Here is an 18,557-nt window from a genome sequence, read left to right as displayed (position 1 = left end):
TAAATAGGTACCTATCTCTAGTCTCTACCTCCTTGCAGCCTTGCAGGTCCTACCTATTTTTACATGGTTTTACTTAACTTGAGATCTCTGTTTGTTTGTAATTTGTTTTTCTTATCTGCTATCTGCATAATGGGTGATGGGTACATGATCCTATATTAGTACAATTTTTTAATCTTAAACATATTATACCATAATAGTAGGTACCGTCATCTTTGTACTAGTTGGATACCGGTATTTATACCTACTGTAAGCACCTTAATCCGACTGAATTTTAGCTTTTTCAGAGTGTGGTGTCGGACATAACAAGTAGGTAGGTACCTACTGAGTAGCTGCCTATTGTAAGGGAGGTAGGTATAAGCTGTAGTTTTTTAGGCTTGTAGGTACACCTATTTGATGACAAAAATCGTCCTGCCATGAAAGCCCGAAACCCGAAATATTCATTCCAAAGACTCTCGAAGAAAAACTTGTTGAATCATCGATCATCCGTGAAATTAAAGTAAGATATCAATAAGTAAGTGCCTATTTATATTTTTCTACTCCTATAACCTAACCTATACTATTCTTTATTATGATGAGATAATTTTCTAAATTAAGTGAAGACATCTTGGACGAGTGGTGAGTTGGAAAAGGAAAAATAATTGATGTTAAGAAAATAAACAAGAAATAGGTATTGAATGAACACGTTATCCACAACGTTTTACAAATGTATAATATTTATTTTTAAGGGTTTCCACAAGTTCTGCATGTTCGCGGAGTCCGCGTGAAAATTCGTCGCAAGGGACCATTAGGTTATTTACGAGACGAGAAATGGATTTTGTATTGCCTCGCACAGTCCAGTCTCGTTTACACGAGAAATTTTTCGTCTCGAGTACCAGACTTACTATAGGAAAGCTGAAATAAGACAACAAAATTTGCGAGAAGCAGCAACCTATAATTTCGGTAAGTGGTAGGTAAAATATTCCCCTGCCCGAAGCTCCGAAAAAAGCTGCCTATTAAACTCGCAAGCAAAAAACGAGGTCGTGTGGTCCACAAGGTCTCCTGTTAGGAACCCCTGGATTAAATAAATAATGTAGGGTGATTACTTGATTAGGTACAGGTAGGTACATATATGGCACATGTAACCAAGGTCAAATAGTTACGCCAAATGAAATTGTGAATAAAGTAGGTATGTACCTAGATAGAAATGTATCACACGTCACTCCCCCCTCCTCTTATCTGTTTAGGATAAAATCCAACTCGGGAGGGAATCGAACCCGCGACCTAGCGCTTACAAGTCAGACGTCACCCTCCAAGCTAACTAGGCTGACAAGCTGAGACACATATGTCAGTTTACTGTCAAATGAAAATCTCCATTCGCAGATCTGCTGTCAAGAAAAATAATGGAGGTATACTTGGCTAAGGTACCTATGTATAGATAAGTACTGATGGTGACTGCCAACAATTTGTGTTCAGAAGATTCCTCTGGGATTCAGCCTTGAAATAAATTAAAAAATAATACTATATGCAAATATGAAAAGAGCCTTAGTTTGCTTGGTTGGCACAGCGTCTGCCTTGTAAGCGCTAGGCCGCGGATTCGATTCCCGCCTGGGGTGGATTTTATCCTGATGGGATAATGTTCGTTCTCGGAACGGCTGGCTTTCTTCTATCCTGTCTTCCTTCTCTCTTCCTTTCGGGACGATAAGACCTTAGCAGTTTGTTACAGTTCCCTCCATCAAACCTCTTTGAGGAATCCTGTAATGGCGATGGGGAATCCCGCACTGGTTCTGTTTCCTTCCTAACATCAATATACCTCCCCTTAGGTATATCACAATAAGCTGTATTGATAAGTTGATATCACATTTAATTCACTCCCAGCACTCTGCAGAGTCTGCAGTATTAGTTATTTACTGTTCATTAAGGTTTGACGGTGACTTGGACGCGATTATAGTGAATTATAAACCCAGCGATTGATCTCATCGGATAAAATACCTAGAGATAACTCATGTAAGTATAGATGCCTCCTATTTTACCTATATTCATTATAATATATCTAGGGTGGATTGGGGCGGGGGATTAAGGTGAAAGCCGGCAGGTGCCCCCTTTCAATCGCCCACCAGGGGTGGATGGAGGGACCACCTAAAAAAAGGGTGGGTTGGGGTGATTTTGAGACAAAAGAGCAATTTTGAGACACCAACTTAAATGGTCCCAAATGATATGCTTCTGTCATTTTGAGATGTAAATTGTGACCGCGGTGGTGTCTCAAAATTGCAGTTGTCTCAAAAATGGAGCGAAAACCCCTAGCTGATATACAGAGACGTGATCTCAAAATTGGTTCCTACTCCGATGCGACGGAAGCTGAAAAAAAACTAGTGCTTGGGTGGGTCCTTAAAGTCTAAGTAACACACATCCTGTATCTTTACCTATGTATACCGGCTGCACGTGATTCTCAAGTTTCATCATAATATTATTACCTACTTATGTAAGTAGGTACCTATGTTTGGTACCTACCCATCCGTCCGGCTATAGGTACCTACATAAATAGGTATATACAGTTGAGGATTCCTCAGCAGAAAAATGAGGAGATACAATATAAATCCCTTTATTTGTATTAGATAATGTATATGTACGATATAAACCGGTCTTTGATAAGATACAGAGTGAATCTAACAGGTTCTGACTAGGGGTACCTGTATCCTTGGAAACAAGAGAGTAGTTCTTTCCGCGTCACCGTGTCATCTTGTCAACTCTTGGACAATAGCAATTAGCAAATGGAATATCTGAACAGCTACATATGGGATCCATGTTGAGATTGTTTGGTCTTCCGGTCAAAATTTTAAGTTAAGTCCTGGGCACTCATGACTCCTGGGTTAGTGCCCGTAAAAATGGTTTAAAAATGGACGTAAAAAAAAACTGATAAATGAAGATAGGTAATCGTGATCAAGTCAAAATGGTCAGTTATCTAACCACCTAGTTTACGTAGTTACGTTCTGTACCTGTAACTCATCTGCAATGCAAAACTAGGTAAGAAAAATAAACATGAGTGGGGATAAGAAAATCAATGCGATTTCTATTTTCAAAGAATTGCTCAGAGTACCTCTATGCCAATAGCTAATAATATTATCAGTTCTGCTGTAGGCATTTATGGAATCAGCCTGATAAAAATAATACCTGTTTATGTAAGTTTCGTGTTAAAAAAGTTCGTTAGGTAAATCCGTAAAAACTGTGCCCCTCCTGAATGTTCAACTTTCTGTGCAGCTCAACCTAAATACCTACCTATTGTAAGTACCTATATCAACGAGGTATACCTATTAAATTTAGTAGTGTAGGATCTTTTGGTAAGGCTCCACCTATCATAGGCGGCGATAGGGGGGGGCTTGGGGGGCTTAAGCCCCCCCAAAGTTATCAGGGCCTCTTACACTAGATAAAATTGGATTTCAGAATAATAATCCAAAACACCATTTTTCAAAATCAAGCCCCCCCAAAAATTTAGGCAAGAACCGCCTATGCCACCTATCCAATCAAGGTTAGATTCCTTACGGTTCTCTGATATGTATAGGTAACTTATCTATACCTATTGTAAGTACCTACATTTAGACGCTAATACCATAATGGGGGGTAAAGGGTATTTCCTTTTATTTTTACCTACTTCTACGGCTAATGGCCTATTACCTAATAAAAGGGTCATAAGTCAAGTCGGGGCCTTCGACTGAATCGGAAACATTGGTCCTTTCATTTAAGGTTTTCAAAGACCCTACCCCCAGTTGAGGTCGATCATTTTGTTCCGTCCGCGAATTTTCGTGTAAAATAACGAGATTTTGCTCAGAGTATCAGGTACCGTCATAAAAAAAGTAACCGGTATGAGTAAAAAACATTTACTATAGGTACCTAATGGTAATAACAAAAAACACTCTTTCGTTACATTCTGTATGAACACCTACGACTCCGTAATTCAAAACCAGAAGAGTGGGAGATATGAAGACCAATGTTAACTTGTTGCCTAAAACCACTGCTCGGGAGTGCCTCTAAACAGTCTAAAGTCTAACAGAACAGTACCTACTACCTACTCGTAGCGTAGGTACTATCAGTTAGTATTTAATATTTTTTATGGAACCTGATAAGACAGTCTAGTTACCTCAAGGTACAGTTTCGCGTTTATTAAATGCAAAAATATGAAAAAAATTGAATCTATTCCTGCGGTGAATTAAAATTTCATAAATCCGATAAGTATGAAACACACAGAGTGTAAACAGTTGTCCGATCGAACTTTAAACTCCGAGATTAAAAGTGTTGTGGAAAGGAGCTCCAGATTACTAAGGCCAAGGCGAAGTCAAGAAGGTAAGAGCAGTTGCGGGCTTGCGGGCCAATCCGTACTCCGTTGTTGAGACATCCGTTTTTTTTTCCAGTAGATACCTAGGTATTGATGATGGCATGTAAAGTGTCAGTAAATTTTATGATTCTTCGTAGTTCGTGTCATGTGACTGTAATTCTTGGACGTGAGACAAGTGGAATTTTCCTCATAGACACACCGAACAGTCAGGCACTGTGAAGTACCCACCTATGTATATGTTTCAGGAGGTTTTCTGTTCACCATGAGTTCCTCTCTTCTCATCCCGACAGCACTTGGGTTGTTGTTATTCCTGCTCCATACGGTCACTAGTTCTGATGAGCAGGATGGTACGCTGAGACTGATTCACGTCATCTTCAGACATGGACATAGAACACCGGCAGACACCTATCCGAATGATCCTTATGCTAAACACTCGTTCGAACCCTTTGGTTGGGGACAACTTACCAACGTAAGTGTTTGCTTTAAGGTGTGTCCAAACATAGTCGACCGGCCGTCGATCGACGAGGTAAATCTATGTTGTGGAGGCAGTGTGGACTGTGTGAGGACACACCTTAACATTTGGATCCTCTTAGTTTTAATTCCGATTAGCCCTAGTAAATCTTTTACACACATATTAGGTACCTACCTAGTTGATATTATTATGAAAGTGGCTGCCTCTCGGCTCCTGTTTAGGATAAAGCTCGCATAGCTCTCGTACCGGTAGCAACCCGCGACCTAGAGCTTATTAGGTAGGCGTGCTAGCATTCAACCCATCCAGTCTGACAATACCATGGTTAGAGGGGTGTTATATATAGTCGACCGGCCGTTCATCAACATCCACATCCACAAAAACCTGCCTCGGTGGTGTAGTGGTCAAGGCGCTCGCCTGGTAAACAGGAGGGCGTGTGTTCAATCCCAGCCGAGGTATGGAATTTTATCCTCAATATAATTTGAGAGTTTGACCACAATAATAGTAGTAGCCCACTGCTGGAGTAAAGGGACTTTTCAGTCCTATTCGAGCAGTATAAATAAGCAATAGGTAGGTAGATAGGTACCTACATAGGCAGGTACCTACATATGTAGGTACCTACATAGGTCTGTAGCCTACTGCTGGAGTAAAGGGACTTTTCAGTCCTATGCGAGCAGTATAAATAAGCACTATTATTATTATTATTATTTATTATTGATCGACGGTCGATCAATGGCCGTCGACTATGTGTGGACACACCTTAAAGATATCGATGACTGTATCGTATGCTTTTCTCATTTCAGGTGGGCAAACGAGCTCAATTCGCACAAGGAGAATTTCTCCGAAGGCCGTATGACAGTTTCCTAGGAGATCGCTACAGTCCGGATTATCTAAAGGTTCAATGTACGGACGTGGATCGAACCAAGATGTCTACAATGCTGTTCTTAGCAGGACTGTTCCCACCCAAAGGCGATCAAGTGTGGAACCCCAATCTGCTCTGGCAACCGATCCCGCTGAATTACGAAACTATGAAATACGACAGGGTAAGGAATGGAGACCAATGGAAGAACTACGTAGGTAATCTAGGTACCTATTCAATATTTCTTAAACATAGCCCAAGTTCTGACGTAATGATCGATAGTCTGGCTGGGGGATCTAGAACAGGGAGCATCCACTCGTAAAAAATTTGCAGCCAAAACCAAATGTCAGCCCAAAGCAATCACCTTAGGTAGGGCTGGTGGAGAGGCTGATGAAAAACGCCGACCCCGCGTCTAAACACGCATAAGGTGAAGAAGTACTGACGTAATGATCTTGTTCTTGCAGCTCCTGTTGGGCAGATACCCTTGTCCAAGATATCAGGAAGAATTGGACAACGTGTTCAACTCTCCCGAAGTCAGGGCCATCTTAGAAGCCAACAAGAATCTCCTGGACTATGCGAGTAAAGAGAGTGGCATGCCCATTGTGACTCCGGACGATGCACAGTCATTATACAGCACACTCAAAGCCGAGGTAGGTACTAGATAATAGACATACCTATTAGGTATTATTGTAATCAAATCATCCCTCTAATTGAGAATGTCGTACTTTCAGGAATACTGAATACGGGGTCGAAATACTTGTCCTTCGGAAAGAGAACTTCCCACCTTCAGGGCCGGATATACATTTTCAACGCCCCTAGGCACATATAATTTTTGACTTTAGTCTTTAGTCGAACCAATTTTACAGACTTTTCAATGCGAATAGCTTTTTGACTCTAATGAAAAGGCTTTTAAGGGGATTTTGATTCCATGATTTACATTTTCTTCTTTCCCATTTTCCAGAGAGAATTGGGCCTAACCCTACCGGCATGGACCAATGCAATTTTCCCAGACCCACTGTCAAAAATTACAGCGCAGAGTTTTGTCATCAATGCGATGACCCCTGTACTTCAACGACTGAAGGGAGGTAAGTCGAGGATTTTTTTCCTTATTTATTGGAAATAATGGAAAGGTGTTTATTTGCTATAATGTACCTTTTTGTCAAAATAAATTCATAATAAATAATAACACTATTCATGGTTTAATGTGCGGGAGTAAGAATGCTTTTCAGTCCCATTTCGGCAGTATAAGCAGGGTAGGTACACACCTATATCTAATAGGTACTCCGTTTCGTGTTGACATAGGCCGGCCATCGAGCGTCGTTGCGAACTCTCGAAGTTTGCTCCAGTCGCGGCACGCTTGATTCTAGTGACAAAAGCGAAACGCCTGGACTTCCTTCTAAGTGACATTTAAGAAGAGATATAATAATAATAATAATAAATTATTGTCACCCAAATTCCAGGTTTCTTGCTGAAGAAAATCATCGAGGACACGAACGACAAGCTGTCAGGGAGAACTAAAATGAAAATGTTCGTCTACGGAGCTCACGACTCCACCATAGCCAATTTCCTTCTCACCCTGGGTGTCTGGGACATGCAGATCCCTGAGTATAACAGCTTGATCATCCTGGAAGTTCACCAGCTCCAACCAGGCAGACACGGGATTAGAGTAAGTTTATACCCACTACCTAAACCACCATAAAAAACCCCTCAAGATATTGGAATTTACGACCCATGAAAACCAAACTACTTCCACGAATCACCGGCATTGATGGTCGCACACCAGTATACAGTAGGTATACTGTAGTGGTATCGAAACTGATAATTCTCATTATATGTGTTTAGGGGATATTAGAGCTCACAGCTCAATGTGTCTTCTTTTGTGCGACAGTTAATATCAAATTAGGGTGCAATAGTTCACGCACTGGACTCAGCACACGGGAATTTCGTTAGAAAAGTCCCTCATTTCAATGCAAATAATGTAATATTGAATTCCTAATGATTTCAGGTCTTCCTGAGGAACACTACATCCGAGCCATATCTTCTTCAAATACCTGGCTGTTCCAAGATATGCCCATGGGAAAATTTCGTTAGCCTCACGTCTAGCAAGATACCCGTCAGATCTTATGACGAAGAATGTCAAGCTTTGAACCCCAATTTCGTATACCGTGAAAGTTCCGGGGGTCCTTAAAACAAGACTGGAACTTTTGATTACCGAAGTACCTTCAAACCTACCTACATAATAATAAGAAACTGTCCATAACTTTTTATATGACCTATACGTGATACATGTACCTATAATTTATTCCCATTTATTCCAGAACTGACAACAATACATACTATGATCTAATACCTACTCGTACATAAAATAAATGCCAAAGTAGCTCTCTATATCAGGGTTTTGTAGAAATAGTATGCTTACTGGAACTTGTCCTGGAGCACTGCCACAATCAAGACTGCAACACACTGGAACAATATTTGACGTTGACATTGGTTTTTCCGGACATGGAAAGTAAGTAGATAAGTAGGTACTGCCGTGCGATCAGATTTCAAGATTAACCAAGATTGGCGAAGTAGGTAATAGGTATACTACACGTGCTTACACCTAATTCGGAAAAGAGGCTGAACAATTAACACTTCCATGTTCTATGTCTACCTATCCTCCATTGGAAAACATATTCATCTGAATGAGATAGTCGGGTTTGCTGATGTGTGGATTCTGCTCCAAGTACTCGCAGAACGCTTGCACACACTTGTAGTTCAACTTATTCTTCCACACACTAGACACGATTTCGTTAATGTTCCTCTCACACTTTGCCCACATTGGATGTTTCTTTTCACCTTCGTCAGGAATTTCTACCTGTTTCATTTTGGATTTCTGTTTTATCAAGTCCTTACTGCACTTGACGAGGAGGTGCTCCTTCTGTTTCGTTTTGGTTCCCAGAGATTTGCCAAAGTGTTTCTTGACATGCGTCCAAGTGACGGTCTGCTTCATCATTTTCGGCTCGAAAATGTCGCGAGGAATCGCTTTTCGACGGAAGATTTTGACGTTGTCCGGTTTTTTGATGCCTGGGGAAAAAACCATAAAGTTATGAAGCTCAAGATCAAGAGTTTCGGGAGGACTCACGAACGTCAAGAGTTCGAAGCGCCGCGCCGCCCGGCCAAAATAATGAATGCTACTGATGTGGCCTTGTGGCCGTGGAAGAATACCTAATCTCGTGAAGTTTGAGACAATTTTTCAAACACATGCTATCCAAGTCATGCGCGTTGTTAGCAACATGCGTTCCTGAGGCCAAACCGGTTTCGAGCTCAACGACTTTGTAACCTTATTTGGTTCGCAAAGTCTCAAGGCGGCTCCAGACGTTCGTGTGTGGCTGTTTCAGTAGTTAAGCTCAACTGTACAATTCTAATTGAACGTGTGTGGCTGCCTCAGGGGTGTATGTACCCTCCGGGTACTCGGACTGACTCACCGATTTCAAACAGTTGACTCATCACGGTCTCATCAATCTCTACATCCTTGCTATCACAGATGGTTTCCTTCCACTTGATGAAGTCCCCGATGATTTTGTCCGTGATGAACTTGGACTTTTCAACTGTGCTCGCATTCAAGATGTCTTTGGCTCGCATGGGCACGGGTTTTCTCCATTTGGTCGCGTGTTTCTCGGGATTGCGCAGGAATTTCAGATAGGGATTTCCACTTGGGTATCGTTTGGACTTGGAAGTGGAGATGATGGAGCCTAGGTTGACACTCATCTCCCATTTGTCCTCACTGCTTGAGTCTGCAGGCGAGGACACTTGTCTGAAAATAAATACGATATTTTTCCAATTTAAAAAGGGCAGAATAATTTATTATTATTATTATTTTAACCTGGTGGGATAGGATAAAAAGTATCAAATATTAAAGATGGCCGGTGCCCAATATGTTCTTAGTACTTATAGTTATTAACATTTTAGTGTCTCACGTACCTATATGTAGGTACCTACCTACATTTTTTTTGTGGCATTCTACAGACTCTGAGCATCAAAAGAAATATGACAATATTTATAAATTAGTTATGAAATAAATGGTCGAACAAAATACGTACTTAAACGTGCGGATAGAACTATCTGCTGATATCTTACGAGGTGATTCTCGTAGTGGAGGAAGGTCCAACATCTGAGCAACTGCTTCATATTCTTCATCTGTGAGGAAACTTTTGAGTGAGGCAGGATTAGATCTATAATCCTCCTTAAAAGAAGCCTGGGAATTGAAAACTTTGATTTAATCTCATACCCAGACCTAGGGCTTATTCTTAAAAGGACTTCAATCCTCGCTCGAAAAATCCCATTTTTGGTCAATTTTTGCAAGGCAAGGAGCGAGTTTTCTCAAGAATGAGTCTCCTGCTAGCCTAAGGGTCAAAGCGTTCAACTGGTAAGGCGGGGCGGGTCCGAATCCCAGTCAAGCACGAAAATACATTGACCTGACAAATTTTAAATTTTGACCAAAGTACTTGGAGGTTACTACTGAGTGCTGAGAAAAAGCTACTCTTTACTCGTTATACACATTGCAGGGGGCGCATTTCCATCAAAGGCTTCAAAGTAGGTAAGTACATACACGAGTAAATAAAATACGTACTCGTACAACTAGGTGTGTAAAGTTTACCTTTAGATAGTCTTCTAAAATCTTGTCTTCATTTCTAGAGCTTCTACTTTTCAACGAAAGCATGTCTCAGTCAGAGGCTGGACACCAGAAAGTACAGTTAGGTTCTAATCTTAAAGATTATAATGGACAAAGGCGAGAGTTCAGGTAATGTTCGTTGTCAAGTTAACACTTAGATCTCCCTTTGTACTACATATTAAAGTAAAGATAAATGTTCACTAAGACCTGCACAGCACTGAAGTTATAGCTGCATGAGGTATTCGGTATTCTGTAACCTACACCTATGTAATGTATTGATTAAACATTCTCATTGCCTGGTAACATCATGCCCTCTTTTCACGTTCTCTTATCTTCTTACGACTTTATGTATTTCCGTGTTTCAACCAAGATTGTTGGAAATCAACTAACTTCAGAATTATCTTACAATAGAACAAAACACTCATGTTTGGTACAGTGAGAAAGGATGGACGTTTATTTAAATAATTCTGACAGGAATGTACAAATAAACACTAAAGAGACATCAACAGGTTTTACACTCCCATGAAATGAACCCACTATTTTCTCACTGTAATCCAGCCCAGAGTACTTTATTTACAAATGATCACGCGAACTCACGATTGCGTTTACACAACTTTCAGACCAAAGGAAACCCATTTACCATGGTTTTCAAATTGCTACACAGAAATCCATTACATTTATTGGATTTTGAAATATCTAGTAATTCATTCCCCTTGAATACTAGATAAAGATGTTGATGTTTACAGGCAAAAGTTGATGCTATGTATATGTAATGGACTTATGATAGCAATATACAAGCTCTTGGAAGAAGCCTGATTGTTTGATCTAAATGTCACGCAAACAAATCCCAAGTCCACATGAATATCTTCATAGATTGAAAACTTCTTTTGAAATGGCCGCTTTTGATTCGAGAATCTTGTGGACAATAAACTCATTTTTTAACCTAAACCTAAATCAAGATCAGTTATGTTTTTACCTACTTAAAATACTCGTAAAAAATTAACAACAAAAAGAAGTGACGTCGTTCAAGCGATGCACTATTCTTTCTCAAAATGTCTTTCATTTTCGATCGCAGGGTAAACAACTTCAATAGAGTAGCCGACTAAATAGGATTCAACATAGCGAGCGAACTTGTATGACATACGTCACAAAGGAGGGATAGGGAAGAGAGAACACGGAGAGAAAACAAAAATAATAGGGAGAAATTTAACAATAAGAAAGAAAAAAAGTATTTCGAGGGATTTGAACTAAATAAGTTTACATTGCTACACAGGCGATGGTGCTTTCTAACTTGCGTTAATATTTCACTTTGTCGACACAAGGGGTTCTTAGGATTTAAGACTTGGCGAGGGTCTCAGCCTTGGCAACGACTTCCTCAATAGGTCCCACCATGTAGAAGGCAACCTCGGGCAGATGATCGTACTTGCCGGCCAAGATTTCGGAGAAGCCCTGAAACAGAGAACGGTACATACTTCATTAAGAAATTGTTGAGGAGTTACTATTGTGTCTAATCAATCTTTTTATTGCAATGGAAATGCCGATTGAGTACACTGAAAAGACTTGAAAAAATAAAATGATAATAATAAAATAATCCTTCAATTTCATCAATAATATCAAGGATTTCCTAATTTCCTAACGCTTTCGTACTGTGACAAAATAAATTCGTAAAAATCGGACTGATTTTTCAAACGATCTTAAGTGATTATTGGGATCTTCGTCTACCTTGATGGTTTCCTCCAGGGGCACCAGCTTGCCAGCGTGTCCAGTGAACACTTCAGCCACTTGGAAAGGTTGAGACAGGAAACGTTGGATCTTACGGGCACGAGCGACGGTCAGCTTGTCTTCTTCAGACAACTCATCCATACCCAGGATAGCAATGATGTCCTGCATACGAGAGAAGGATATCGATTTTAGTTAAGCGTGACGAAATCTTTTTCCTAGCTCTTCTTTTATTACGCATAAAGAGTGAATTATACGCATAGGCTGAGTTGGTTATAGAGAACTGCTCTTTTCAGAAGAGTACTCAGTCAATGACTTACATATATCTGTTAAAACTTTAAATCCCAAAATATCATTGGTTTTCAGTGTAGACAGGGGATCATTCTACCCTTGAACCAAGTGTGGGTAGCGTACACAAAAAGCCCAATCTGATACTTAGGTGTGGGGGCAACTGCCCCAAGGAATGGGTTAAGCTTTTGCGAATCTAGTGTGACAAGATTCTCCAAAAGGAGCTCTTCCAGCCAACATTCTATTCGTACCTGAAGTGACTTGTAGTCCTGCAGGATCTTCTGTACACCACGGGCAATGTTGTAATGTTCGGCGCCGATGATGTTGGGGTCCATGATACGCGAGGTGGAATCCAGAGGGTCTACAGCGGGGTAGATACCCAACTCAGCAATAGCACGGGACAGTACAGTGGTGGCGTCCAAGTGAGCGAAAGTAGTGGCCGGGGCGGGGTCAGTCAAATCGTCAGCGGGCACATAGATAGCCTGGGCGGGGAGGAAGATCGAAAAACGTTTTAGACAATCTGGTTGGTAACCGATTATACAAAACCAACTCTTGCTGGCATTAAAGTCCATGACTATTCCAATGACCTTTCCATGTTTTCCAGGTCGCGTATGAACCTTGCTATTGCTAAATGTAAGTAGATAGTGTGTAACTCCAAAAATCAACTTTAAAGGAGGAGGAGGAGGAGGAGGAGGAGGAGGAGGAGGAGGATCAGGAAAGAGGGGGGAGAGAGAGAGGGGAAGTGAATTTATTATATTGAGAAGGGAGTCAATTAATATAAAATAGACAATAGAGTGAGAGAGAGATAGCGAGTGTCAGAGAGAAAGATATAGGGAGAGGGAAAGAGTGAGAGGGAGAACGAGAAAGCGAGAGGAAAGAGAGAGAGACATAGATAGTGGAAGAGAAATGAAAGGAAGAAAAAAATACAACTGTTTTCAATATCTAGGACCGAGAGAAATATTATGGAGGGGGGGGTGAGAGAGATGTAGAATGAGAAGAGGAGACAGTAAGAAAGAAGGAGTAAAGAGGGGGGGAGAGGAGGATATGAGAATGGAAAGATAGGCTAAGGGCCAGGAGGAGACGGAGAGAAATAAAAGATTGGGAATAGAAAGAGGAGAAGGAAGAGGAAATAAAGAGAGGAGAGAGAGGAAGAAAGGAGGAGAAGAGAGAGAGAGAGGAGGAAAGGACGAGAAGAGAGAGGAGACTGAAAATATCTGACAGAGGGAGGAGCAGGGGAAGGAGGAGACGGAGAGAGAGGGAGATGGAATAGAAAGAGTGGAATATTTATGTTACTGAAACGAAACAGAAGAGAGATAAAAGAGAAATCTATAGAGATAAAGAAGAAAGATGAAGGAAAGAGAGAGAGAGGAAGAAAGAAAAGTAGAACAGAAATGGGTAACGAGAAGAGAAAACGATAGATATTTAATTTGGATCAGACACCTAGGGAAAGAGGTAAAGAAGGAGTGCTAAAGATGTCAGAATAGAAAATGTCAGAAAAGAGAGGTTTAGCACATTAAAAATATATAAAAGGAAAGGAAAATAAGCTACATAGGTATTTGTATTTTCAAATTTCATTTGTACAGAAATAAAAATAAAAATGATAATAATAATGGCACATTAAAAATAAATAAAAGGAAAGGAAAATAAGCTACATAGGTATTTGTATTTTCAAATTTCATTTGTACAGAAATGAAAATAAAAATGATAATAATAATACGGTATTTTTTCTCTCATTGCCTCGAATTAAACTCAGTCGTGCGTACTCTTAACACATTCAATGCCACCATTATTATTAAAAATAATAAAATATAAAATAAGTCACAAATGACGGAGGTTTCTCCCTCCATTCGGTGACGAGCTACTCGCCTCCTCACAACCTGACCAAGCCTGAGTGAGGCCTGGAAAAGCCAGCTTTAGAGCCCGTTCCCACATGTCTTTCGCCTCTAAATGACGGAGGTTTCTCCCTCCATTCGGTGACAAGCTACTCGCCTCCTCACAACCTGACCAAGCCTGAGTGAGGCCTGGAAAAGCCAGCTTTAGAGCCCGTTCCCACATGTCTTTCGCCTCCGTTATGTTACTGTTAAAGTAATTTGAAAATAATTACCAGTCTCCCCAATTCAGGGCTGTCTTTAGGGGGTCATCGGGGCTTGCCCCCTCCCTACCCCTGCCTCGGTGGTGTAGTGGTCAAGGCGCTCGCCTGGTAAACAGGAGGGCGTGGGTTCAATCCCAGCCGAGGTATGGAATTTTAGTGTAGTGGTCAAGGCGCTCGACTGGTAAACAGGAGGGCGTGGGTTCAATCCCAGCCGAGGTATGGAATCCTCAATATAATTTGAGAATTTGACCACAATAATAGTAGTAGCCTACTGCTGGAGTAAAGGGACTTTTCAGTCCTATTTAGTGGTCAAGGCGCTCGCCTGGTAAACAGGAGGGCGTGGGTTCAATCCCAGCCGAGGTATGGAATTTTATCCTCAATATAATTTGAGAATTTGACCACAATAATAGTAGTAGCCTACTGCTGGAGTAAAGGGACTTTTCAGTCCTATGCGAGCAGTATAAAAAAGCACTATTAATAGTATTATTATTATTTTTTTTTTCGGAAAAAATCGTGTCGTCTTGTGTAATGGGATCACTCTCATTTAAATCACATTGCCTACAAGGACATCCGGAAAAAAATCGGATGAAACTCACGACAACTGGGAACGGGCTCTTAGGCAATTGCCTAGGTGGTCACCCATTCGAATACCAACCACGATGGGACAGAGAGGGAACAAAGAGGTGTCTGATGTGCTGTGCCATAGGGGCAACTCCAAAGTTCGAGAATAAGAAGGGAAGGAATTATCATTATCAGTGTAAGTACTACTTATATTTCGTACCAGCAATTTCTAATAACTTACACATATCACATTTGAGTTCAAGTAGGAGAAATCTCTTTCTCTCTCTCTCTCTCTCTCTCTCGCAATATTCGCATACCATACTGTTTGTCAAAGAAAAAGAAGAAGAACATGAGTGAAATTTTCGGGGAAAAAAGGGGATCAGCAAATTCATAGACACTTTGAGGGGTATTAGAATTTTGAAGACGAGAAGGAGGAGGAAGAGGAGAGGAAAAAAAAGAGAAAAAAAAATAGAGTAAGAGGAGAAGGAGGAAAAGGAGAAAGAGGTGGAAAGGGGAAAATTGTGCCCTCAATCCCTAAAAGAACTAATAATAATAAACTTGAACTGTGAACAATATGTAGGTAATACTTATCTACCTACTTACATATTTTTTGCCTTCCTTCTCTTCATCTTTTTCTCTCTCTTCTTTTCTCCTTCTTCTTGTCTCATCTCCTTTTTTTCCTTCTTCTGCTCTTTTTTTCTTTCTCTCCTTATTTTTTTTCTGAATTCCCTTCTTCCTTTTTTTCTCTTCCTCTTCTCTTTTCCTCCTCCCTTTCCTATACGTCTTACACTTAAGAAGGATAAAGAACTAGGTATTACAGTTTCCCTGCTGGCAAAGAGAGAGAAAGAAATAAGAAGCACCAAGTAACATACGAGCATAACTATTTTCAGTAGATGGATCTAAAATGAAGAAGAAGAAGGAGGAGGAAGAAAAAGAAGAAGGAGAAGAAGACGAGAAAGAGGTTAAAAAAAGTAAAAAAGAAAACACACAAAAAAAGGAAAAAACGAACTCACCCGAAGAAAAAATCTTCCACAAAATTTTCCACAGACAACTCATTCGGGCATCTTCGTGAAGGCAATACCTCGACGGCGAAAATTCAATTTGGGAAATTCTAGCGACGTCGAAAAAAAAGGGCGGTTTCTCTCGAAGACATCTCTCCTCCCCTTTTTGGCGAAAAATTCGGGAACGAATCTTTCCCATTCGTTCGTTGTCTTCGGGTAGGGAATTTTTTTTCTCCCTCCCGCCGCGTTCCGAGTTATTCGAGAGCCGAAAGCTCGGCCGAAAGTGAGCGGGGGATTTTTACTCGTTCTCGCTACGAAAAATCCCGTTTTTTTTCGTCGTTTTTCGAACGAAATTTTTTGTCGAAAAAATTCTCGTGAAATTTCCGTTCTTTTTTTCTCGATTTGTGGTTTGGCCCTCAATTTGGGTTGGATCGATTTTGAACCGCGTTCATAGACAGCTACTTAGTTTCGTTTCTTTTAAGGTTTGGATTTCATTTTTAGAACTTACAAGTTTTGAATGGGTAGAAGCAATTTTTCGGGTCATTTTGGACATATTAGTGATTTTCGTACAGAATGAGGCTAAAATCAACAAGCTTGATTGTTTATGAAGGTAGGTTTTAGGTTGTAGATGTGAGCATCTTTGGTTTCTTCATTAATTGTGCTTTCGACAAAGGAATATCAATAATAAATATCTGATTACGTTACCTACCTCCTGGTTTAGCAATGGATCGATAGTAAATGCATTATTTTGCAACCAACCCTTGAGGAACACCCAGAACCCAAGGGTTTACTGCCAGAAACTAACCCTTCGAAATACCCACATAGTTTTTGCAAATTTGAATTCTGAGTTTGATTGAACCGCGCGATCTTGCATCGCTATAGACCGCCATATACGAGCAAGGAAACACTTGAAATTAGACACGAATTTTGAATGAATGGATAAATAAATGATTGATTAGGTATTAGGTACTTCAAATCAAATCATGAATCCTTGTGGTAAAGCAGAGAGAGAGAGAGAGAGAGAGAGAGAGAGAGAGAGAGAGAGAGAGAAAGAGAGAGAGAGATTCTTCACAAATAGAAATTGTTGGTACGACATTTTCAACAAAAGTGAGAACCCTGATTTAGTGTTTCACAGCTTTCATTGAGTTACAGCTCCGTTAGGTAGGTAATTAGCTTGGTCATTAGAGCTGTACCTATCACAAGAGGTCAGTAACTCAGTAGGCAGTCCATTGGTGTCCAGTGTCATTCTAGTCCAATTATAGTTGGTCAGGTCCAAATAGAGCTGTAAGGAAGAGATTTTATGTCCAAAATTTATTTTACTTTTATTTTAAGAAGTGCATTCCAGTCCAAATGGACTAACTGCATGGAATGTTACTGTGGGATGTCAGTGGCAACAATTTACTAGGAAATTGTTAGCCAAACCTTTTTAAATCTCATTATCTCATAAACTAAAAAAATCTGGTGTGACCATCACACGACTTTCCTTATCCTATTGAATGATGCTTATTTGAGTGTTCTTTTACCCTAACTTTTACAATATCTCTAACCGTTTTGTCGCTATAGCTGAAAACCGCCAAAAAACGGTCGAAATCTGTCCAAAAGCGGTAAAAATACCGCCAAGCGCAGCAACCATCTCAAACAAACGTTTTGTGTTGCATCCTTGTCACATTAGTGAACCACATACCAAATTTCAAGTTTCTAGCTTATACCGTTCCCGAGATATTGTTAAATTACACCAAAAACCGCCAAAAAGCGGTAAAATGCCGCCAACCGTTGCACCGATCCTAACCAAAAGTTTCGTGTCGCATCCTTGTCACATTTGACAGCTACATACCAAATTTCAAGTCTCTACCTCTTACCGTTCTCGAGATATTTTGTTTACAGACACACGGACACACAGACAGATATTTTGTTTACAGACAGACACACACACGGACCAATGGCTGAAACTTTGGATTTAGTCTCTAGGGACCTCAAAACGTGTTTGGCACTAAAAACTGACCATCGAAAATTTGACCCGATTACATTACTTCCCTTCCTATAGGATAAGGAAAGTAAAAAACACTAAAAACTGACCATCGAAAATTTGACCCGATTACATTACTTTCCTTCCTATAGGATAAGGAAAGTAAAAACACATTAAATTAATCCCTAGGGAGGTAGGTAGGTAATACCTAGCTATCACAAGAAAATATATTTAACCGAAATTTTACCAAGTACCTAATTTTCATGAAAATTGGATTTGAAATTTGGGGCTTATCACGAAACAAACAGAAAATCTTCTACTGCCCCAATATACCTACCTACCTAAGTATACCTTTTATTTTCTTTGGTTTTCCCTTTGTGTATTTATTTGTTTCGCGATATTTAAGTTTCGAACGGTTTACCAGAATTTAATCAAATTTGTTAAACTTTTTATCAAAAAAAAAAAAGGACATGTGCCCTTTTTTGGCAAAGCGAGGCTTTTTTCTATGTGAGTCCTACATTAATTTCTCTGAACCAATATTGCTGGATGTTTAGGAGTTTAGGTCTGTTTTTTTTTTTTTTTTTTTTTTTTTTTTTTTTTTAAGAGGTTTGACAGAGGGAACTGGAACTGCTATGGTCTTAT

General features: G+C 40.1%; 2 protein-coding genes across 4 annotated transcripts in view; one reads left to right on the top strand and one right to left on the bottom strand.

The window, feature by feature from the left end:
- Nucleotides 1-1,836: 1,836 nt before the first annotated feature.
- LOC103511891 (venom acid phosphatase Acph-1) lies at nucleotides 1,837-11,040 on the top strand. Of its 3 annotated transcripts, none has more exons than XM_008476649.3 (7): nucleotides 1,837-1,983; nucleotides 4,552-4,775; nucleotides 5,579-5,818; nucleotides 6,099-6,284; nucleotides 6,596-6,719; nucleotides 7,095-7,300; nucleotides 7,640-11,040. In XM_008476649.3, exons 2-7 carry the CDS (start codon nucleotides 4,569-4,571, stop codon nucleotides 7,820-7,822), a joined length of 1,146 nt encoding a protein of 381 aa, XP_008474871.1. In that variant the 5' UTR covers nucleotides 1,837-1,983; nucleotides 4,552-4,568; the 3' UTR covers nucleotides 7,823-11,040. The 3 variants fall into 3 exon arrangements, with proteins under 3 accessions (XP_008474871.1, XP_008474866.1, XP_008474857.1); XM_008476644.3 differs by lacking the exon at nucleotides 1,837-1,983 and adding an exon at nucleotides 3,060-3,257; XM_008476635.3 differs by lacking the exon at nucleotides 1,837-1,983 and adding an exon at nucleotides 4,041-4,314.
- LOC103512041 (ATP synthase subunit beta, mitochondrial-like) overlaps nucleotides 10,715-18,557 on the bottom strand; it is a gene marked incomplete at its 5' end in the record, with an annotated part of 25,670 nt that continues 17,827 nt past the window's right edge. The window contains 3 exons of the mRNA XM_026825632.1: nucleotides 10,715-11,737; nucleotides 12,011-12,172; nucleotides 12,547-12,777. Of these exons, the coding sequence (XP_026681433.1) occupies nucleotides 11,624-11,737; nucleotides 12,011-12,172; nucleotides 12,547-12,777 (507 nt within the window). The remainder of the gene's footprint in view (nucleotides 11,738-12,010; nucleotides 12,173-12,546; nucleotides 12,778-18,557) is intronic.

The sequence above is a fragment of the Diaphorina citri genome, unplaced genomic scaffold (assembly GCF_000475195.1).
Source record: "Diaphorina citri unplaced genomic scaffold, Diaci psyllid genome assembly version 1.1 scaffold35, whole genome shotgun sequence".
Classification (NCBI taxonomy): domain Eukaryota; kingdom Metazoa; phylum Arthropoda; class Insecta; order Hemiptera; family Psyllidae; genus Diaphorina; species Diaphorina citri.
The sequence above is the reverse complement of the archived record's forward strand: the minus strand, read 5'-3'. Positions and strand labels throughout refer to the sequence as shown.

Bases quoted from the DNA above. Each gene is read 5' to 3' on its own strand.
- LOC103511891 (XM_008476635.3), top strand. From the start codon at position 4,206: ATGAAACACACAGAGTGTAAACAGTTGTCCGATCGAACTTTAAACTCC. The intron at 5,819-6,098 runs GTAAGGAATGGA...TTGTTCTTGCAG, and splicing joins AAACTATGAAATACGACAGG to CTCCTGTTGGGCAGATACCC. The intron at 6,285-6,595 runs GTAGGTACTAGA...CCCATTTTCCAG, and splicing joins ACAGCACACTCAAAGCCGAG to AGAGAATTGGGCCTAACCCT.